The sequence below is a fragment of the Emys orbicularis genome, chromosome 13 (assembly GCF_028017835.1).
Source record: "Emys orbicularis isolate rEmyOrb1 chromosome 13, rEmyOrb1.hap1, whole genome shotgun sequence".
Classification (NCBI taxonomy): domain Eukaryota; kingdom Metazoa; phylum Chordata; order Testudines; family Emydidae; genus Emys; species Emys orbicularis.
This window is the reverse complement of record NC_088695.1, coordinates 4,838,867-4,861,379: the sequence shown is the minus strand read 5'-3', so window position 1 is coordinate 4,861,379 and position 22,513 is coordinate 4,838,867. Positions and strand designations below refer to the sequence as shown.

The 22,513-nt window shown below is 52.2% G+C and overlaps 1 protein-coding gene across 2 annotated transcripts; it reads right to left on the bottom strand.

Moving 5' to 3' along the window:
* Nucleotides 1–1,696: 1,696 nt before the first annotated feature.
* On the bottom strand, nt 1,697–13,260 carry LOC135888232 (C-type lectin domain family 2 member D-like). Of its 2 annotated transcripts, none has more exons than XM_065416041.1 (6): nt 12,750–13,260; nt 11,118–11,192; nt 6,304–6,396; nt 5,857–6,032; nt 3,493–3,596; nt 1,697–2,915 (listed from the first exon to the last, which is right to left on the bottom strand). In XM_065416041.1, the coding sequence occupies exons 1-6, from the start codon at nt 12,754–12,756 to the stop codon at nt 2,765–2,767; spliced, it is 606 nt and encodes a 201-aa protein (XP_065272113.1). In that variant the 5' UTR covers nt 12,757–13,260; the 3' UTR covers nt 1,697–2,764. The 2 variants fall into 2 exon arrangements, with proteins under 2 accessions (XP_065272113.1, XP_065272114.1); XM_065416042.1 differs by lacking the exon at nt 12,750–13,260 and adding an exon at nt 10,096–10,160 and having other exon boundaries at nt 11,118–11,193.
* Nucleotides 13,261–22,513: the final 9,253 nt, after the last annotated feature.

The following is a 22,513-nucleotide window of genomic DNA, read 5'->3' as shown; positions in this document are numbered from 1 at the left end:
CTCTGGAGCCAAGTATAAATGAGCACAAGCGATGTCGGACCTGCGGCAGCTTTCGGCCAATGTAACTTGCGTCACCATAAGTTTGTAGTGTAGACTTGGCCTCAGGGCCGTCCATAGAAGTACAAGGTGCTGGTTTTCCTCGTCGTCTTAAGTGGCAGATCAGGATGGAGAATCTCTCTGTCCCAAAGAATTGTCTTTGTTTTCAAAGTTCGGAAGGTCCCATGGGGATTCAGTCCCTTGCGTCCATGGGCGGTGGGGCCACCACCCCGCCACCAGACGCCTGTGCCGTGGTGGCCCCGCCTGCGCTCCGCCGCTTCCCCTCCCTGCTGCCCCATTTCCCCAAGACCCACACTGCCCACCGCTGCCTGGCTGAGTCCCTCCCTCCTCTCCTCCCCCTCCAGATGTCCCCACCGCTCACCACATCCCTCCTTTCCTCCACCGCCCTCCGTGAGTCCCTCCCGCCCGCCACTTGCCATGTCCCTCTTCATCCCCCGCCCCGTGAGACCCCCCCCCCCACCTGCTGCTCACTGCATCACTCCTCACCCCCCTGTCCCCACAGAGGGTGGAGGAGAGGAGGGACACAGTGGGCGGGGGGGGGGGGGTGAGCAGGGAGGGGTCTGAGCATGGGAGGGCCAGGGCAGGAGTGGAGTGGGGGCGGAGTGGAGGTGGAGTGGGGGCGGGGCCACGGGTGGAAAAGGCGGGACGGGGAGCTAACCTCCCCCAGGGAAAGCTTCACCCGCCGCCCATGCCTGTGTCTCTCTGAGGTGCAGGAGCCAGGTTAATTCTCTGTCTCAAGTTTGGGCTCAAGACAACCCCTGCTGCTTTGCTTGAACCCTTTGTTCGGGCTAATATATAAACCGAGGCAAAGCCACATTGTCTATAGGACAGGCCTGTTCTAGGACCATGATACACGGGGAATTCAGAACTTCACGTATTTGGTTAACACATGCATTTGGCCAGCATGCTATTAGTATTCAAATGATCTCTTACACGGTATATTTTGGGCAAATATAATTGCAGTGGAGTGTAGGGTGTGAATACAGGGGGGTTTAGGGTACGTTTCCCAGACCTGAAGAGCTCGGTGTAGCTTGAAAGCTCATCCCTCTCTCTCCCCAGCAGAAGTTGGTCCAATAAAAGATATCACTTCCCCTCTCAAGGGTTACACAGACACATGTTTGTTTTTGGTAAAAAGCCATTTTCTTGGAGGAAAAAGGTTTCCATTCAAAATATGTTTCCCCCTGATCCACTCAGACCATGTCATCAAGTTTTTGAGATGGAATTGAAAGGAGGGTCCCAGCAGGCTCTACCCCTTTATTTCTAGTGGAGTTGGCTAGGGGAAAAAAGAGACATTTATCAAACATTTTCTCCTTATTTTTAAAAATTTGAAATTTTAATGTTTTTAAATGAAAAATTTCAATGCGCTCTGATTTTTAGGCCTTCCCCCAAAGTTTAGGGTGATAGTGTAGAGTCCAGAGGCCTGAAATCTGAAAATCTCTTTCCTGGAGTCGAGTCATGTTGGCTGGTCTAGATCCCACAGCCATTGATAGGTTTCAGAGTTAACACACCAATTCCATGATAAGCAGGGCTGGTGCAAGGATATTTTGCACCCTAGGAGAAACTTGCACCTTGCGCCCCCCCTCCAATCCCCCCCGGAGCATCACTTATTATAAACTTTCAAAAATGAATACTGCATAATGTGGCATTGTTCATTAGAATTAATACACGTTTGGCTTGAAAATGTATTAATTTCATTATTTAGTCTACATATTTAATGAAAATAAATGAATAAACTGACAGTGTTGACATTGTTATTGTTTTCACTTTGCACAACATAGCATGCATCTTAAAATAACGACTGTCATACAACAACAACTGACAATATCAATATGACAAATTTCAACACCCTACACACGCATATTCACACATGATAAACATATACACTCAAATACTTTGTCAGTATGTTATGTATTAGCGAAATGATGCAGCAGCAATTTGCTAGAGTCTTAGATCTGAAACAACTCAACAAAAATTGTTAGCCTCAGTCGACAACCTCCAAAAACTAGTAAACTTAGCATTATAAACAGCCTGTCAGAACAGGTAACGGCTGTGCGGGACGAGAAAAATTACGTCGTTGCCACTTTGCACTGTAGTGAAGCAATACGCTTGTGCCTGCAACGCAGAGCTGGCGTAGGCTATAGCTGTAATGTACGAGAGAAGAGCGGCAAGTTAAAATGCAAGTTCAACGACGTTTCTCTTTTCTTTATTCATTCGTTTTGCAGCAATAGTGTAAAAAATTTTTTGGGGGCGCTGCTTTTTGGCACCCCCAAAGCTTGGCGCCCTAGGCAGCCACCTAATTCACCTAGTGATTACACCGGCCCTGATAAGGCACTTTTCTGAGGCATGGCAGGCTCTTTGCAGACTCAAGCTCTATTAGTATTAGAACAGTTCTCTTCGAAACCACAAGGGCTAGAAACTTACATATTAAAAAAAATAAAGAAAGAAAGCTGGGATTCTGCAGAATCTGAGCTCGTTATGAAGGTCACAGAATTATAGCAAGAGGATCCCAACGTTCACCTTTTCTAAAAACAAAAAGGGTTTAAAACCCAGCGTGGTAACGGAGTAATCTTGCAGGAGGTTAGTGTTTGTCACTGGGTTTTCTGCAGGCATCTGCGCAGAGCCATGGCTGCAGAGGTAGGATGCCCCCTAAAAATGACCATTGTGCAAGTTCTGCGATCACTGAAGAGTTTGCAGCGGTCCCTTAAGCTTAGACAGCGTCCCCTCTGGCGGCGCTTGGCTTCCTTCTAGTGCAGTCGTCTGGCCGGCTGCAGATGAAACCTCTCTCCGAGTAGCATCTGGAGCTGCTGACACCAATGTCATTCAGGAAAGCGCACTGCCCTTCCCCTCTCACTGGAAACCTGCAACAGGCAGGAAGGAGGACTGTAAATGAAACCAACAGGCATTCCCTAGTCCATACAGAGAAGCCGCCGGGTCTGCGGCTCAGGAGACCTGCTTTCTAATCCTGGCTCTGTTGCTCGGACAAGGTTGTTTCCCCTTTTATTCTTTGTCTTGTCTGTATAGACTGAGTTCGATAGAACCCACGGGACCTGCTGCTCTGTGAAAGGAGACTGCGGTTCCGTTTGATTTGGAAGGACTTTGCTGCCGGCCTACAGGGCGAGCTGGCCGAAGGGACTTGAAGAGGCCAGCTGGGGGATGCCAGCTTGGGCCCTGTCCAACTTACAGCTGGACTTCAATGCCCTGGAAGGGGACTGAACTTTTGGGCAACCAGCCTGGAGGGCTAGGCCATGGGAAACCCATGTGGGCAACCCAACAGGAGGAGGTGACCAAGGGGAAGGCCCAGCCACCCTGCACCCAGCCACATGGGGGCACCAGCTGCTGAGTTGTTTTTGTGGATGTGGGTTCTGTTCCTGCTAATGACCCAAGCCCAAGGGATTATTACAGTTCTCTGTACCCCAGAGAGAGAAAAGGACGCACATGTTGTTGAATTCAGTTCCATTGGGCCATTTCCAGGGCTGGTCCAGCTCCTTCCATAGGCCAATCCAGTGGTGAGAGCGTCCTTTATAGCGCAGCATGAAATCCTACAGAAAGCAAAGCAAAATATCTGCCATGTCCCTCATTCTCCGGCCTCAATTACCCTCCACCTTTGATTCCCCAGGAGCTGCTCTCCCCCTTAGAAGCATATGCTTTGTTATCCACTTCTTAACTCTGATGCGTGTCCTCAAAGTTACCCTCTTGCCCCAAATTTAGCAGGAGAAATTTCATAGGTTCATAGAGTTTGGGCCAGAAGGGACCCTTCTACTTCCAGTCTGACTTTCTGTCTAACACAGGCCTTCACCTTTCACCAGTTCCTCCCGCTATTGAGCCCAATAACTGGTGTTTGGCTAACGCAGATCTTCCAGCCAGGCACCCGGTCTGGATTCAAAGCCCTCAAGAGACGGAGAACCTGTTGCTTCCTTCAGTAGCTTGTACCAGTGATTAAGCACCCTACCGTTAAATATTTGTGCCCAATCTCTGACTTGACTTTGTCTTCAGTTCCCAGCCATTCTTGTTATGACTTTCTGCGCTAAGCTAAATGGCCCTTTACTACCTGGCATTTTCTCCCCATGAAGGTATTTATATACCATAATCAAGTTGGATTTGGTGAATAGTTTTTGGCCAAAAAACACTGAAAACCAAGATGTCAAAAATGATTCATTGTGAAAATCTTGAAATGAACTCGTTTGACCTTCTGTTTTGAACTGACATGGGAAATGTTTAGTTTGACCCCAAACTAAATGTCTTGTGGTCTTTCATTTGGTTGAGTTAAATCACCAAAATTCAGTTTTGGTTCAAAATGAACCAAGTTTTTCCCCCTTGGATTTTTTGTTTTGGCCACCAAATCAAAAAATCAATTATTCACACACCTGTAGTGAGGTTAAATACATTAAAGATTGTGAGGTGCTCAGGTACTCCGGGAATGTGGGCCAGCTAAATAAGTTGGCTTGGAAGGATTAGATTTTTAAAGGTAAATGCCGATAAATGTCTGTTTCATCAACACCCACTCACAGACTGATGAAAAAAATATTTCCATTGATAATTGAAATTTACAACTGGGCAAAACAACAAAAATGCTGCTTGGGAACTTATTAGTGGTTGGTTTAAGGCTATTTACCTTGTCCTTTGACATATGATGTGGACAATTTGAGAACGTCTACACCGCACGCTAAGCGAAGGTCTTTGGGACTTGTGTTTCCAAGCCCGTGCTGGAGTGGAAACCCAGACATCTGAACGGTGCTGGTGCGTCCCTATCGCGATACACAGGCCTGAACTGAAGTCAGAACTACAGCTTCTGTGGGCGTGTACTATCCTTTTCTAGGGTTCCTAGCACCCCTGGGGGGAGGGATAGCTCAGTGGTTTGAGCATTGGCCTGCTAAACCCAGGGTTGTGAGTTCAATCCTTGAGAGGGCCACTTAGGGGTCTGGGGAAAAATAGGTACTTGGTACTGCTAGTGAAGGCAGGGGGCTGGACTCAATGACTTTCAGGGTCCCTTCCAGCTCTATGATATAGGTATATCTCCATATATTATATTTCTCCATAGTGGGCTGTGGGAGAACTTGTTCATCTGTCCCACAGGATTTGACCAGAAGTATTTTGGGCAGTTTTAGCCCGTGAACACATCCAGCCGAGCCATTTGCAGTCTGCAAGTTCCCTGTGGCCAGACTCTTAAAGGTCAACAAGCTTCAGTTTTTTGAATCTCAACCTCTACCGCAGGAGTAGTCAATACGCGGACTGCGGGCCCATCCAGACTACCCGACGCTTTTGAACGTACTCCAGAAATCTTTTAAATGATGATGATTATTTTCTCTGGAGTCTGGCCCTTGACCTTGACCAAGCAATGTGGACCCTGACAAAAGATAATTGACTACCCCATCTCTACTGTCACTAAAGAATGATTGCTAACGCCCCGTACTGTCTGAGCCTCCCGTCACTTCCCCATTACTGCGAAAATGTAAATTGATGGTTTAAAAAAAATGCTTAAAAATAAACGTTGATATTATCTGTCAAAATAAAAATGGAGTTCGGCCGAGCCTAGAACTAAGTCAGGGCAGTTGCTTTAAATTATGCCGCTGGCTTAGTATCCCTGGGTGACCTCATGCCCACGATGCATTGGGGTTAGCAGAGCTCTTGCTTCATGGGGACTATGCCACCTTCATCAGCAGAGATTCCCCGAACGCTGGCCGTTCAGGGCCGGCATCCCCTCGCTTTGCACCTCCTGAGCCGCGCGGGTCAGTGGCTCGCACTGAAGAATTGTCTGGAACCCACAGCTGTGTTTGCAACGCGCAAGCGTCTCTCCCTCACCAGGTCCTGCGGGGAGTCAATCACAGCCAGGGAGGCGCTGAGTGAAGAGCATTTGCTTTGACTGGATGTCCAGTTCCCTTCCATCTCGGAGAAGAAGTAGCATTTGCCTCGGTTTCCGATCCAGTCATCCGGGCACGCGGCGTTGATGGGGGGCGGGAAAGCCTGGGAGGCTCTCACTGAAAATAAGCAAGTAGCGCTGTGGTGAGAGATCGTCCTGCTCCTGGAGCTGGTGTCTGAATGGGGGTCCCTGCCAGAGAAGGGACTCAAACCACCCGACTGAGACACACACCCTACATCCCCCTCAACCTCTGCCTGACCCCCAGGTTCCCCAACCCCTGTCCCCACTCCTCTCCTGGGGGGCCCCAGTGCCCAGCCTGTACTGTGGCCACGAAAGGAGTGACTGAGAATTAGCCCCTGAGATCAGGGGAGTCAGGGCTCTGCACTCACCAGCCAGTGCAATTATAACAGAGACCAGCACTGCGATGATGACACCCAGAGCAATTGGAATCTTCTGATCTCGAATGCACTGTAGGCTGAGAGCTGAAAAAGAACAATAATGAAGGAGATTGTCACAGGCAGCCAACGTAGCAGCCGTAGGGTGAGAACTGTAATGACTGGTAATTGCCTCTTGGCCAGGGCCGGCTCTTGGCATCAGCAAACCAAGCACGTGATTGGTGCGGCACATTTTTAGGGGCAGCATTCCAGCCATCTTTTTTTTTCTTTTTGGCAAAAGCCTAGAGCCGGCCCTGGCAGCAGCAGCGCGTCGTGTGTGGGGGCGCCCTGGGGCTGCTGCGGTTCGCACCGCGGGGGAGCAGCGCCCGCACCTTGTGGCTGGGCCGGGCAGGCTCCGAGTGGGGGACACTCAGGCTGGGGGCCGCCCCGCGGGGCACATGGAGCCGCCTGCAGGTGCTTCAGGGTGGCTGCCCCCCAACGCCGCAGCCGGGGCTGGTCGAAACGGCCCGAGCCGCCCAAGGGCTGCAGCAGGGTGGCCTGGAGAAGCAGCAGCAGCGGGGCCATAGAGGGTGGGGCGCTGCAGTGCGGGGCCTGTGTCCCGCTCTCTGGGGCTCCGCTCCCTCTGGGGCCACCCTGCCCCGGCTCTTCAGCCCCCTACCAGGGTGGTCCCCTGGCTCTGCCCTCCCGGGTCCCGGCCGGTCCTGGAGGTGGGAGCCCTGGCTGGAGGGACCCTGGGCTGAGGCACGGCCCGGGAGCCCCGCTGCTTACCCCGACCCTGCCAGTGCCAGACTGGCTGGAGGCGAGGGGAGAGCGGATGGAGTCAGCACTGGTGGAGGGAGCCAAGGGCTGGGGTGGCAGGAGGTGCAGGTGGGGGGGAAGAGAGAGCCCAGGGCTGGGGCGGCAGGGGGTGCGGGTGGGGGGGGGGAAGAGAGAGCCCAGGGCTGGGGCAGCAGGGGGTGTGGGGGGGTGAGAGCCCAGGGTTGGGGTGGGGGCAGCCAAAAATTTTTTTGCTTGGGGTGGCAAAAAACCTAGAGCCGGCCCTGCTCTTGGCAGGAGAGGCTAAATCTAGCTCTGTATATTTCACCACCTCTCTTGCACAGACTGACTGGTCTCATGTTCCAATGCTACTGCTTTAAACACCCTGCTTATCTTTTAGGGCCACATGCTAAGGGTGGGTGAATCGTCAACAACTAATTTTGCAAACAATTTTGAAGTTACTTTCATTTTGGAAGAGTTTGAAAACCCACTTCTTTTTTTTCAATTAAAGAAATAATTTTTTCCCCTTTTTAAAAAAATATTGAAAAAAAGGAGAACTGGGGTTTTGGTACACTCACAGCCCCCCGCCCCCTTCCAGTTTTTTAGATAATGGTTTTAATTAAAAAAATGCAAAAATTTGAAAACGAAAGCACAACGAATGATGAATTTGGATAACTTTTTGTGAAAATATGTATTTATTTTTAAAAGGCCACTTTTCAATGAAAAAACTTTCCGCCAGCTCTACTAACCACCTTTTGAAGACTGGAGACTTTGGGGCCATACGGTGGTTGATGGGGAGAATGGTTTTCATGGCCATCACTTATTTAGTTGAGAGCTACCGGGACAGCCCAGGATTTGTCTTAGAAGAGCAAAGTGCTCAAAAGCTGGAATTTCCATTCCAGGGGAAAGTCTGGTATTTAAAAAAAAAATCATCCTGATTAGGGATGAAAAGTCAATATCAACATTTCCCATGTTTTCTTTTGATAATATTGAAATATCATATAATGTTTTAATATTAGGTATAATATCAAATTAATATATTATATAATTAATATTGAAATTATTATAATATAAAAGCCAAAACAAAAAATAGAATGATAAAGGCAAAACAAAGCATTTTCAAACTTTCACATCACATGTTGTCAAAATGGAGAGAGTTTTGTGAAATGTGTTGATTTCAATGAAACTGCATTTTCCGACATAGACTGTTCCATTGAAAAATTCTGACCAGCTCTATTATAGAGGGTATAAAGCCACCATAGGGACAAGATTTTCAATCGCTCAGCTCCCGTTTAGACACATAATGAATTAGCCAATTTTTCAAAGGCATCCACAGTTGGATCATGTGTGAGGATTGAATCTGGGACTTTTAGATTTAAAAGCAGAAGCAGCCACCCTCCCTGTCTAATTGCTCAAGTCCAAGACTTTTAAAAATGACTAGTTATTTGGGGAACCTCAATTTTTGGACATCCAACTTGGAGACCTCTTGAAGTGGCCTGTTGTGTGTGTATTTTTTAGCACTTTCTGATAATCAAGACCTTCTACAGGGTTTCAACTATGCAAAACCCAGGAAAAAATTCCATCCAAACTTTTTCTCGAAGGAAAATCGAAGGCTTGGGGGTTTGACCAAAATGAAAATTTTCACACACACTTTGTCTGCTTTACTTGGGGTGGGGAATGGGGAGCGAGGATTGTTAGAAAACTGGAAAACAAAGTTTTGAGTTTTGGGCCCAAAATGTTTGGGGTTTGGTCAACAATTTTCAGTTTTTGATGTAAAGTCAAAATTTTCAGCTGGAATCTTAATGACATTTTTTTTTTTTTTGTTCACATTGAATTTTTCTGCCGGGGGAGAGGGGGAAGAACAGCATTTTCCAGCCAGCTGTAGTCTTAAGTGGAGCATCCAGTAGACACTTAAGATCGTTAGTCATTTTGGAAATCTTGGCCCAAATTCCTTAGTATTTGTGGGGTCTTAATCCTGCCAGTTCTCCATAGAGATTTTCAGGGTAGAAAAATCCCCTGAATTCTTAGTCATCATAAAGAAATTAGTTCCTTCTTAGTATATATTAACGAAGCAAATAAAAGTGCAAAACCTCAATTTATTATCTCCTTTCCGAGGCATGTTATAAATGTTTGTGAAATCTCATATTTAAGCCAGTGAGGGCCAATAAGGATGGTGCATTGTCCTCAGATTCAAGAGATGTGGGTTTTGTTCCTGACTCTGCTAATGACCTGTGTGGTCACTGTAGCAAAATCACTTCCTTTCTCGGTCTTTGCTTTCCTCCCCACCCTGTGTCTGTTTATTCAGATTAGAAGTTCTGTGGGGTAGGACTGTGTGTCTGTGCAGCGCCCGGCACTACGGGGCCCTGATCTCAGCTGGGGCAGGGACTGTCTCTCGCTGTGTGTCTGTGCAGCCCCTGGCACGATGGGGCCCTGATCTCAGCCGGGGCAGGGACTGTCTCTCCCTGTGTGTCTGTGCAGTGCCTGGCACAATGGAGCTCAACTGAGGTTGCTACTGTAATCCACAGAATTATTTACTTGTGTCTGTTATCCTGTCTTCCACCGCTCTCAGGACAGGGAGCATGTGGACAATCACCTCTCCACTTACCATGATGCAAAAGAGATTGTCCATTCATACAACCAAGTACCTTTCCTTCTGCTCCATGCAGGGCCTAACACCCTGTGAGATGTCCAAGCACCCATCCTGCTCCCTTCATCAGGGCTGGCTCCAGGGTTTTGGCCGCCTCAAGCAGCCAAACAAAAAACAAACAAACAAAAAAAGCCGTGATCGCGATCTGCGGCGGCAATTCGGCGGGAGGTCCTTAGCTCCGAGCAGGAGTGAGGGACCGTCCGCCGAATTGCCGCCGAATAGCTGGACGTGCCGCCCCTCTCCGGAGTGGCCGCCCCAAACACCTGCTTGGTAAGCTGGTGCCTGGAGCCAGCCCTGCCCTCCATGTCTACAGAGCTGTTTTTAATACAACCATCATTGCTTCTCTCCCTTCCAAGTCTCCAAGTGACTGGCTTTCCACATACCTGGCATCTCCACCCCACACAGACTGTGCCAATCCGCACTTTGCCAGGTTAGGAGACTCCAAGGGCTAGGAGAGGTGAAATTAGAGGGTTTATATCCCTTCCAAAATCTTTATCATTAATTGAGATAACTGTTGATATTCTTGTTATCCATATAAACATCCATTCCCTCCTTGAATCCTTTCTAGTCTTTGACCTCAATAACTTCCTGCGGCAGTGAGTTCCCCAGTTTAATCACACATTGTCTGAAAAAGTATTTCCTCTGATCAGTCTTGAATTTGCCACCTTTTAATTTCACTGAACATCCCCTTGTTGTACTAGCAGACAGGGAGAACAGACACTCCCGATTTGCCTTCTCTATCCCATCTCTTGTTTGATAGCCTTTTATCCTGTCCCCTCTTATCAGTCTCCTCTCTAACAACCCTAATCTTTTCAGTTAGGGTACGTCTTCACTACCCGCCGTATCGGGACGCGATATATCGATCCCCGAACGCGCTCACCGTCGACTCCGGAACTCCACCAGAGTGAGCGGCGGTAGCGCAGTCGACGGGGGAGCCGCAGCCGTCGATCCCGCACCGTCTGGACCCCAGGTAATTCGATCCAAGATACTTCGACTTCAGCTACGCTATTCGCGTAGCTGAAGTTGCGTATCTTGGATCGATCCCCCCCAGTGTAGACCAGCCCTTACTCTTCGTAGGAGGCTTTTCCCAGGCCCTTCGCCCTCACTGAACCAGTCTGGTTCTCCCATATTAATTTTTGAGAGGGGCTGATGGGTACTGCACATAGTTTTCTGGATTGACAGCCTTTCACTACCCCAGTTCTTCAGTTGGCCATAAAGCCTTCCAGGGTAGAAATGATCTGACTCACTAATGTAAAAAAACAAGCATGAAACAAACATACTAAACCCTTTTCAGTCCTTTAGCTCATAAAAAGGGCATCAACCCCCCCCCCCCTTTTTGGTCCCTCTACAAATCACATCACCAGGTCCCTCTGAAACCTCTCTTAACCAAGACAAAAATATTTACCAGGATCTCTAGTTGCTTGTGGCCTCTCTTCCTTCATCTTGTTGCCAATCAGCAGCGGGACTGTTGTCTCTCCACCTACCAGGAAGACAAGGGCAGTTATTTTAATTGTGCACTTTCCCTTTAAATCCATCAGGAATGGGCCGTGTGATAGACCTAATGCAACTTGCATTGCCCCATCCGAACCCTCTCCCTGGGTTGTTTTAAATGCATGTATTGCCATGCGATCCCCATGCTTCCCCTGGCCTTAATAGCCTCCAATGCCTGACAGTCCCCACACCGCTGGCATAGATTTTTAAGGCCAGCAGGGACTATTAGACTATCCGATCTGGCCTCCTGTATAGGCCAGATTATTCCACCCAGTTGCCGCTGTACTGAGCCCAATAGCTTGTCTTTGACTCAAGCATCTTCCAGAATGGTGTCCAGTCTGGATCTGAAGACATCAGGAGAAGCCACTGCTTCCCTGGGTCCTTTGTTCCAATAGCTCATCCTCCTCACTGCTCCACATTTGCACCTTATTTCTTCCAACTGGGATTTGTCTGGCCTCAGCTTCCAGCCGTTGGTGTTGCTAATGCCTTTCTGCCCTTCGATACCTGGTCTTTTCTCCCCACGAAGGTACTCGTACACTGGGATCAAATCACCTCTTGATCTTTTTAATAAGCTAAACCGACGGCGTTCTCGACGTCTCTCTGTTTTCTCCAGCCCTTGAATCACATTTGTGGTCCTCTGCTGCGCAACTCCCTCCCATTTCTCAACATCGGTTTTACAACACGGACAGCCAATCTGGATGTGGGATTCCAGTAGCGCTCTCACCAACGAACCTCGCAGAGGTCAAATCACCGCACCACTCGCTGTTCCCCTGCCCGGATTCCGAGCATCACAGCCGACGTAGCGTCACACGGCGAGCTTGCGCTGCGTTGCTTTGTCCACCATGACCCCCTGCCCCCGCCTCCAGGCTGAGATAACAGCCTAGCCTTTTCCTAAGCCTGGGCCAGGAGCATGCAGCGTACTGGCAAAGCGTGTGTCACCTCCCCCTCCAGCAATTGGGCCACCCAGAGGATAACAGTTTACTACTGCTGCCAGATAAGGGTAAAGCTAAAGTGGGCTGCGCTTCTCCCACCACATTCTCAAACTCCACAGGCTCCTTTTAAGTATCTGAGCCATGTGATCTCCTCTGGAGACGTACCCTTCATGTAGCGGTTACCACGTATTTCCCTTCCCACGGCGGCTATGGGGGTGGGGGGCTGTTCAGCTGTGTCAGTGCGACTTTCCCCCTTAAACAGGCACCTGGGAATGAAGATCGTTCAGGTCTGTGTCCCTTACTCAAGCCCTTAGCACCTCTTGCTGCTACAAATTCTATTGATCTAGGCTCCTGTGGCTGTAATATTTCAGCACCTCCTTTGCCCCCATTGCAAATGTATCTGTTAATAACAATAGATAGTTGTGTTACAATATAACCTAGAGACTGCAGCTGAGATCAGGGCCCTGTTGGGCCAGGTGCTGCACAGACACACAGCGAGAGACAGTCCCTGCCCCAGCTGAGATCGGGGCCCCCTAGAAGCCAGGACCCCTAGCACCAGTAAAAAGAGCCTCTAAATGAATGTAGTCCTGGGGAGAGCAAGAGGTTTCACTCACCGCCCATTGGGCTGCATGTACATGGAGAAGGGAGATAGATTTATATGTCTGAGATCAGCAGATGTATTTTTCCCCACTGTCACGGTTCAGGGCAACTGCACCCGTGTTTCCCCTCCAGAGTCCATCACGGCTTCTGGCTCCCCAGCTATCCGCTCCCCTGAGCAGAGACACCTGCGTCTCTCCCTCCTCACTGTGGTTTTCGCAGGCTGTGGTGCTTAGTACGGCTATCTCACAAGCCTGTTCACCTCCGCGGGCATAGGCTGGAGAGGGGAGATAAGGGGGTAGGACAGGGATGACTCAGCGCAAGCAGGAAAATATTATAGCTCCTAAAAAGCAGCAGCTAACACACTGGAGAAAAATCTTCCCCGGATCCCTTCTGATCACTGCTGGCTCTGCCTCAACCTCCTGTAGCACCGATGGGCCTGATTCATTGTTAGCTCGGCCCTGGAGCCGCAACCGCTGCGGCACCAGAGCTTTGTGCCGTGTTTTGCACTGGGTGTAAACGAGCGCCCGAGAGACTGAGCTGTGGTGACCTTCCCCAGGAGTTCTCCACCGCAAGGCCCCACCCTCATTCCGCCTCTTCCCACCCTCGCTCCGCCCCCTTCCCCTGAGGCCCCACCCTCATTCTGCCTCTTCCCACCCTCGCTCCGCCCCCTTCCCCTGAGGCCCTGCTCTCACTCTGCCTCTTCCAGCCACCACTCCACACCCTCCCACAAGACCCTGTCCTCACCCCACCTCTTCCCATCCTCACTCCGCCCTCTTCCCCTGAGGCCCTGCCCTCATTCCACCTCTTCCCACCCTCGCTCTGCTCCTCCCCAGAGGCCCCGCCCTCTCCCTGCCTTTTCCCACCCTCGCTCCGCCCCCTTCCCTTGAGGCCCCACCCTCATTCCGCCTCTTCCCATCCTCACCCCGCCCCCTTCCCCTGAGGCCCCACCCTCATTCTGCCTCTTCCCACCCTCGCTCCGCCCCCTTCCCCTGAGGCCCTGCTCTCACTCTGCCTCTTCCTGCCCCCACTCCACACCCTCCCACAAGACCCTGTCCTCACCCCACCTCTTCCCATCCTCACTCCGCCCTCTTCCCCTGAGGCCCCGCCCTCTCCCTGCCTTTTCCCACCATTGCTCCGCCCCCTTCCCCTGAGGCCCCACCCTCATTCCGCCTCTTCCCACCCTCGCTCCGCCCCCTTCCCCTGAGGCCCCACCCTCATTCCGCCTCTTCCCACCCTCGCTCCGCCCCCTTCCCCTGAGGCCCCACCCTCATTCCGCCTCTTCCCACCCTCGCTCTGCCCCCTCCCCCAAGGCCCTGCTCTCACTCTGCCTCTTCCTGCCCCCACTCCACACCCTCCCCCCAGACCCCGCCCTTGTTCCGTCTCTTCCCGTCCCTGCTTCACCTCCTCCCTGAGGTCCCTGCCCGTCCGCCACTCGCAGTTCTCCGCCCTCCCCCAAACCCCTTCCCGAGCCCCCCTGATTAGCTGATTGGAGGCGCCGCCAAACAGCTGTGGCTGGTTTGTGCTCGGCCCCCACTGTCTGTGCTCTGGGCACCTTGTTTACACTGCTGCTTAAGCCTGAGTGGGGCTGGCGTCACGGGGGCAGTGGGAAAAGAATCCCAGAAAGAAGCGCTTTCTTCTAGCACTGAACAAAGAGCTCTGTCAGCACGAGGACCAGCGGCGTGCCCAGGCTGTGTCGGACGAGGGGTCCTGGCTCCCACAGAGACCAGCAGCAGATATTTTAGGGCATGAAACCTGCAGCTGCACCAGTTTGGCTTCAGAACCAATCTAGTTAAACCAGTGCAAACGGTCGCCTGCGTAGACCCTCCTCTTCCGGTTTAACAGCAGCTTGTTTCAGTTGATCTTAAACCTATTCCCAATCAACACAGATCCAGCCATCTCCCTGCCCTAAGGCGCTGAGGTTTGGACAAAATGGGAGCTGGGGTTGCGGGTGAAATGAAAGCAGATGCAAAAATAATGCTTGTTCTGTTTCCATTGCTTTCTTCCATCATCCCCAGCTCATAAATTCCTTGGGAATTTTGAAAGTCCCCTTCCTGTTTGCTCGGTGATGTGTGCAGTGGTTTCAACACATCTTTCTAGGTGGCCATGGCTGCTCCATGCTCAGGCAATCCCCCGCTTGGCGCAATGCTGAGCTGCTGGACCTCATCGGTATTTGGGGAGAGGAGGCTGTGCGGTCCCAGCTGCGCTCCAGCCATAGGAATTATGATACCTACAGACAGATTTCACGATGCATGACAGAAAGGGGCCATGACCGGGACACGTTGCAGTGCAGGGTCAGAGTGAAGTAGCTGTGGAACACCTACCACAAGGTGCGGGAGGCAAAACGCTGCTCCGGTGCTGCACCCATGAGCTGCCGGTTCTACAAAGAGCTGGATGTGATACTCGGTGGTGACCCCACCTCCACTGCGAAGACCACTGAGGATATTTCGGTGGCTCATGTGCCAGTTGAGAGTGGACCGAGCCAGGAGGAGGAAATCTTGGACGAGGATGTGGAGGGGGAGGGGGACCCAGAGGCAGAGGACGACTCAGAGGCCAGATATGCATGCAGGGAGGAGGCTAGCCAGTCACAGCGGTCGGAGCTTGGCAAAGCGCAAACAGGAGAGGAGGCTCCTGGTAAGTGGCTTTGATTTTGGGAATCACTGAAGCAAATGGTTGAGGGCAGGAGGGTTGCAGAAAGCAGGCTTGTGTCTGTATGTTACCCTACATACAGTCTGAGCAGCGGAACAGGGTGTTGATGGACTCTTCCACTTCACGGGAATCTGCTTAGGGTTAGGGTTATCTCCTAGAGATACTGGGCAATCGGCTGCCACAGGTTCCTCGGCAGAGTTGCTTTGTTTCTTGCCCCATTAACGGTAAATTTCCTGCACCACTTTGCCGTCACTGTGGGGGGACACCATTGCTGCACACGGGGGAGCTGCAAAAGGGCCAGGGCAGAAGCCGCAGTCTTGGAGAAGACCCTCCCTTGATTCCCTGCTCACCCTCAGCAGTGAGATATCTTCCATAATGATCACCTCCTGTGGAAAGTGTGGGGACAGGAATGATTATAAGGCCCCCCCCCATAGTGCTGGCTCTCCCCAAAAGCCACGTGCCCAGTGTACAGCAGGGTCTGGGAACACTGATTGCCTCTGCCCCTGCGGCTACTCCCATTTTGGGGGTCTTGGGGCTCATGTGTGCTTGCCTGGGGTCAGCCAGATAGTGACAGTATGTGAATATTGGCTGTGTTTTAAAATCACTGAATCAGCGGTCTCTGTGTTGCAAACAATACTGCTTCTGTAAAATGTTGCGTTTTGGCTTCACAGAGATGACCCTGGGAGCCCAGCCTCCCTCTTTGTTATCACCGGCTGAACGGCTGCGCAGAATTAGAAAGCGGCCAGGAAAAACTAAAGAGGACTTTCTGCGTGAGGTCATGATGCGCTCCGCGCTCCAGGCCATTCTAGCTCTTCAAACCAAGCAGCTCCGTGCCCGCCCTCCCCTGCAGCCGCTGTTGCAAAACTCTTTCCCATGCGCCCCCCCAGACACCACCAACACACTCTTATTAACCTCCTGGCTCCAGTCCATACCCGCAGCATTCCACTCCTCCCCCGTCACAGTCCAGCCCTGCAGACTCCCACTACCCACTGCACACAACACCCGTCCCTCTGCAGCTTAGCCCTGCTGAAGTACAGTACCCGCTGCACTGTACTCGAAAGGAGAGGGTTGGATATGATCCCTGGACATACACAAATCTTTAGCCATCCTGGGACCCCACCTCCTCCTGGGACCTTCCCTTCCCCCATCACCTTCACTGCTGATGTGGTTTTGTGTTTGTCTCTCTCCTACGGTTGTTGTTTTTCAATAAAATAATTGTGGTGGTTTGAAAGCAATCTTTATTCTAGTAATTGAAAGCAAACAGAGCCCTGCCAAGCAACAGGCAATTTTCTTAAACCTTCATAGTGCATCATGTGCACCAATCACAATCACCTCCTAGCATTACAAGCACTGCACTCCCGAGCATAGCAACAAATGTTAGTGGCTTTCAGCTTCAAATTGCTGCCTCAAGGCAGCCCTGATCCTTATGGCCCCGCACTGCGCCCCTCTAATAGCCCTGGTCTCTGGCTGTTCAAACTCAGCCTTCAGGTATTGGGCCTCTGTGATCCAGCCCTGAGTGAAGCTTTCACCCTTCCCTTCACAAATATAGAGCATACAGCACGCGGCTATAAGCATAGGAATATTGTCATCAGCCAGGTCCAGACTCCCATATAGGCAGCGCCAGTGGGCCTTTAAACAGCCTAAAGCACACTCAGTCATTCTGCACTTGCTCAGCCTGTTGTTGAATCGCTCCTTGCTGCTGTCAAGTTGCCCCATGTATGGCTTCATAAGCCACAGCATTAAGGGGTAGGCAGGGTCTCCTAGGATCACAATGGGCCTTTCGACTTCCTCTAGGGTGATCTTTTGGTCCGGGAAGAAAGTCCCTACTTGCAGCTTCCTGAACAGGCCAGTGTTCCGAAAAATGCGGGCGTCATGCACCTTTCCGGACCAGCCTGTGATAATGTCTGTGAAACGCCCATGGTGATCCACAAGCGCCTGGAGAACCATTGAGAAATACCCCTTGCGATTAACATACTCGGTGGTTAGGTGGTCTAGTGCCAGAATTGGAATGTGCATGCCATCTACCACCCCCCTCTGCAGTTAGGGAAGCCCATTTGCGCAAAGCCAGCCCCAAATTGCCCCAAATTTCCTACACAGCTGCGTGCTGCTCCAGCGGCCAGCCCAATCCCCTGGCTGGCTAAGCCGCCCAGGAAAGCTGCCCCTGCCCCTGCTCCACCTCTTCCCCAAAGCCCCCACCCCTGCTCTGCCCCTGCCCTGCCTCTTCCCACCTCTGCTCCGCCCCAGTCCCACCTCTTCCCACCCCTGCTCCACCCCATCCCCCCCCACACTCCACCCCTTCCCCTGAGCAACATCCCGGGGGACTGCAACAGGGGTCAGGCACCCTGCACTCACCGGGCGGCGGGAAGTGGAGCGACCTGGCCCCAGCCCCCTCCGCTCAGCTGGCTCGTGCTGGGGGGCAGTTTCCCCAAACCTGCTCCTTCCCCCCCTCCACGGAGGCCTGGGGCCCGCCTCCCCTTCCCCACAGAGGCCTGGGGATGTCCCGTCCTCCCCTCACACCATGGGAGGCTGCGTAGGGCACCAAAATGTCTAGGGACGGCCCTGCAAAGACGGGTCTGTAACAGAAACTGCGATGGGCTGTACAGACCCCACGGTCCCCAGGAAGGGCTTTGTGAGAGCCGGGGGGGCCCAGTCAGACCCACCCGTTACACCAGTGCCTGGAGAGAGGAGTTAAACAAGGAAAAGCCCGGCTCAGAGGTGGATCTCTTGAGCTAGCCCCGTGGATGAAGGATGGACGCCGAAACGTCAGAGCCTCCTTGGGTGGGTCCTTTTGCTTCCCAGAACTAGTTCGGTTCCCCTTTTTAGGATGAGCAGAAGAGAACCCGGGAAGAGACTGAGAAAGGCCCAGCTATAGGCCGCGGTGGGAAGCAGCCGAGGGATACAGCAGAGGGTCTGAACATACGCACAGGGCCACTGAGAGCGGGTTCTCATAGTCGGGCCCCGGGCCCCCTTCTGGACCGCCGGGCCCCCGTAATTTGTACCAGCTTCCCCCCCTTCTCGTCGGCCCTGCAGACGCACCTTATATGCTTCTTACAGGGTCCCTGGGCTGGTGTCAAGAGGAGAAGGTGGGCCTGGATGGGAGCATGAAGATTCGAGCCTGAAGGTGGGCTGAAGCTCCGGCGTGATTCTACCAGACCCCTGGCCTGTTGGACTCCGGGTGTGGCAGGGGATGTGCTGACCAGCGAGTAGATTCGGTTTCTTCCACTCCTGCTAGGGCTCTTCACCCACTAAATACAAGCCACGCCCAATTCCCATATAAGGAGATCTCCACTAGCACAAATCCAGGCTGTTTCTCCCTCCTACGGGTGCCTGCCTGGATCTGATGTCCACAGAGGTCAGCGAAAGACCGTACTGGGCTTTGGATTAGGCCCCCAGTCTCTTTCGACCTGCCTCATATAATTTACCGCTCCAGGAAGGATGGTTAAAGCGTTGGAGTAGGACCCAAGGGCAGCGCCGAAGAGAGCGGGGGGAAGCCGGTACAAATTACCAGGGCCCGGCTTCCCCCCCTTCTCGGCCCTTGCTGGGGGGGCCCGAGAAAATGTTTTCACCGTGGCCCGAACCCGCTCTCGGCAGCCCTGCCCAAGGGCACTGGCTTCAATTCCCAGCTCTGCCACAGACAACCCTGCTGCGTCTCTCTGTGTCTCAGGTCCGCGTCTGTAACATGGTGCTGTGAAAATCCCTGTGCTGGGAAAAAACGTTTCAGTGGGAGGCTCAGACGCTGCGGTCATTAATAGCAGATTCCTTCCCAACTGCCAAAATAGCTCCCTTCCCAAAATCAGCTGTATAAAAGACAGACTTCTTCAGATTAACTGTAAATAACCCCAGAGAGGCAGGGCTGGGGAGTAAGTGAACGACTGAGATCTGTATATACAGTGTACATTCTTCTGGGACTACATAACCACATACGCACGGAACGGCGCCAGTCGCTTGGAAACAAACCATCTGCTCATCGTCAATTTCAATTTTAAGCTCCTTGGGGAGAGGGGCTGGGGTTTTTTATTCATCATTCTACAGCGTTTGGTGCCTTGTTGCTGCACAAAGCGAGGCTCCATTGTTGGTTCCTCCAAGATCAGAGGCCCTTTGGCCGACAAGAAATGTGAAACCCGAAGGCCGGAATTTATTTCCTGTGTCCTTGTGCTCAGCAGCTGAGGCCCCTGGGATTCAGGGGGAGGCGATGTTTAGAGCAAGAGAAACAGCTTTTAAATTACTTTGTGGGAGATACACTGGCACCAGCCTGAAGCCGGTCAGCTTAACTATGGACCAGGGCTTTGGAGCGGAGCCCGGAGCAGCTCCGGAGCAGTGGAACTGCAGGTTTTTGCCTGGAGCTTGCTCCAGAGCCGGAGCACAGCTCCAAAGCTCTGCTATGGACAATGCATCATTACTGCCCCCAGGAGCACTGACACACACATATGGGCCCTCTGTCACTGGCATGAAAATGCGCATGGTCCTCCCTCCAATTCCACCCCCAAGGAAGGAATTTAAACAGGGCTTCAATTCAACCGGAGTTGGCTGGAGCGGAACTCCAGTAAATATTTTCAAACCTCTGGGAGGCCGGGAGCCAGCCCCGTGGTTGAAACCTGGAGCACTGAGCCTCGACACTTCCTGTGGGGCAGAAGCCCCGAGCCCCAGAACCACACAGGGCTGAAGCCCCAGGTCCCCTGACCTGCAGCTGAAGCCTGTGAGCTCTGTCCATTTGTGTGAATGTTGGGGGCCCCACCAGGAAATACACAATGAGAATTGAAGGCCTGAATTTAAATCCTGCTAACTGCAGAGAGCCGAGCGCATGCGAACTGGCCACCAACCCCGGTCTGTAAGGTTGCGGGGTTGGTGACCAGACTAGAACCAGCTCTGCAGAGCCGGGGACAGCTGGCGCTGCCACATTGCCACAGGGAGGCCGTGCGTGCAGCGTTGCGGCCAAGGAGCAATATGGAGATTAGGCGCCACAGGACGTGCTGCCCAAAGAATGCAGAGCAATGTCACCTTTCTGATTGGCCCATTGTGACGGGGTCAAGACTCACCACCACTGGCGCCTCCCACTGGGTGCTCCGGGAATTAGCTCTGTCCAGTCATGGAGCCCCTTTTGCGTGTGGTGCCTTGCCCTTCGTCAGCTCTGCTGCTTTGGGGACCCGCGTTGCTCCCTGCTCGGCAGCATCCTCTTCAGGACACTGCCCTCCGGCAGTGCCCAATGCTCCGGTCTCTCCCCCTTCCGGGCAGGGGTGGCTCTAGGCAGGGCCGGTGCAACCAATAGGCGAACTAGGGTGGCAAGTGTTTGGGGGCGCCCGGGGCCGTCCTTAGGCATAGGCAGCTGTGTAGGGCACCTGAAAATGTGGGGCACCACTGGGTCTTCGTGTCCACCCTACTGGTTTTCCTCTCCCTGTTCTGGCCCTTCCTGCAGGCTCCGAGTCTTCCTGGGAAGGGGATCTAGTAGTTAAAAGAGAAACAGTCTCCGGGGAGCAGCCCCTGGGCACGGCTGGCCCCTGGGGTCTATAAAGACTCGTTGGGATTTGCCCCTCACTGAACCGATGTTACGGGGGCCAAGGTGGAAGTTTCGCCTAGGGCGCAAAATATCCTTGCACCGGCCCTGGCTCTAGGCACCAGCAAAGCAAGCTTGGGGCAGCCCATTTGCAGGGGCGGCAGGGATCCAGCCTGGGAGCTGAGAACCAACAGGGGACCCTGGGAGCTGTAGTTCCTTGGTTTGCTCCCTGCCTATAGAGCCAGCCCTGGAGCAGGGAAAGAACTACATTTCCCAGCGTTCCCTTGGCCGCTATTAACAGGAAAGGGATGGGGAGGGAGTATGGAACTGAAACCTCATGCTGCAGCTTGTTGTGAAGGGAGAGCTCACTGCTAGAGCGGGGTGGCACTGTGAATGGGGAACAAGTGCACCCAAGGAGAAGGCAGCTTTGGCCCAGATATCCCCTTCAGAAGACATCCCCAGACTGGATTAGGGATGCTGGTGTGACCTCACCTTGCAGCCCTCAAAGAAAGAATTGGGTGGACTAAATGGACAGTGCCCCTCTCTATCTGAAGCCTAGCAAGGGAGTATGTGGATCCCACTAGAATTTAAAATGAAAAGTAAGGGAGGGGAGGCTCTACTAGACTGGGCAGCTTTAGATACAGTACCAGGCACGTAGGAGGATTTCCACTTCTGCGCCATGGAAGCAGAAATTGACTTTTCCTTTCCAGATTTAGCTAATATTCAGAAAGGGAATCTAGCACCTGCCTTCCAGACTTGAACACCCTCAAAATTCAGGAGTGCTCAAGCTCAGTTTGGGCGGCCATTACTTCATTTCTCCCAAATCAAATATACTGATCCACTGTAACTTGCTGTAGAAAAAGTAGGATAAAAGCAAGAAATGCTTCCCAGTGGTTATTAGGACTGGAATTGCTATTTTCAACAGCCATTGCCTTTTTTTTTTTTAAGTTTTATTTGTTTAAAAGGAAGACCGTGATATTGGATTGGCAAATTCCCCATAGAAACAGTGGAACAAAAGAATAATAAAGGCAACTCAACTTTTCCTCATTTATGGAGGACAGTCTTATAATATGCATCCAGATATCCTCCAATCACACAAGCTGAAAATTGGTCCACTTTACTGCAGTTCTGTAACCATATGGGAACCAATCCTGTCTGTGTTCTGTGCACATCTAAAATTCCTGCTGAATGACCCACCCTGGGAGCGAGTTACCAGTGACCCAGGGCTGGGGTGGAAGGAGGGTGCAGAGCCCAGGGCTGGGGCAGCAGGGTGTGTGTGTGTGGGGGGGCGCACTGGTGGGGGGGAGGGGGAAGCCCAGAGGAGGGGCAGCACAGAGTGCAGGGGGGAGAACCCAGGGCTGAGGTGGCAGGGGGTGCAGGTGGGGGGGAAGGAAGAGCCCAGGGCTGGGACAGCACAGGGGTGCAGGTGGGGGGAGAGCCCAGGGCTGGGGGGGGAAGAAGGGGGGGGGGGGAGAGCCCAGGGCTGGGAGGGGGGGGCAGCCAAAATATTTTTTGCTTGGGGCAGCAAAAAACCTAGAGCCAGCCCTGCTTCTGGGGGTTTGGTGTTATCAGAAGTCTGTGGTCTGCACCTGCTCTAGTGGCCAACTGCAGCCTCAAAGTCTAGCCCCTTTGTTGCAGGGA

Coding starts and splice junctions, on each gene's coding strand:
- LOC135888232 (XM_065416041.1), bottom strand. Junction 6,397..11,117: donor ACAAGCAACTAGAGATCCTG/GTAAATATTTTT, acceptor GTTCTTTTTCAG/CTCTCAGCCTACAGTGCATT. Junction 3,597..5,856: donor TTGACTCCCCGCAGGACCTG/GTGAGGGAGAGA, acceptor TGCTTTCTGTAG/GATTTCATGCTGCGCTATAA.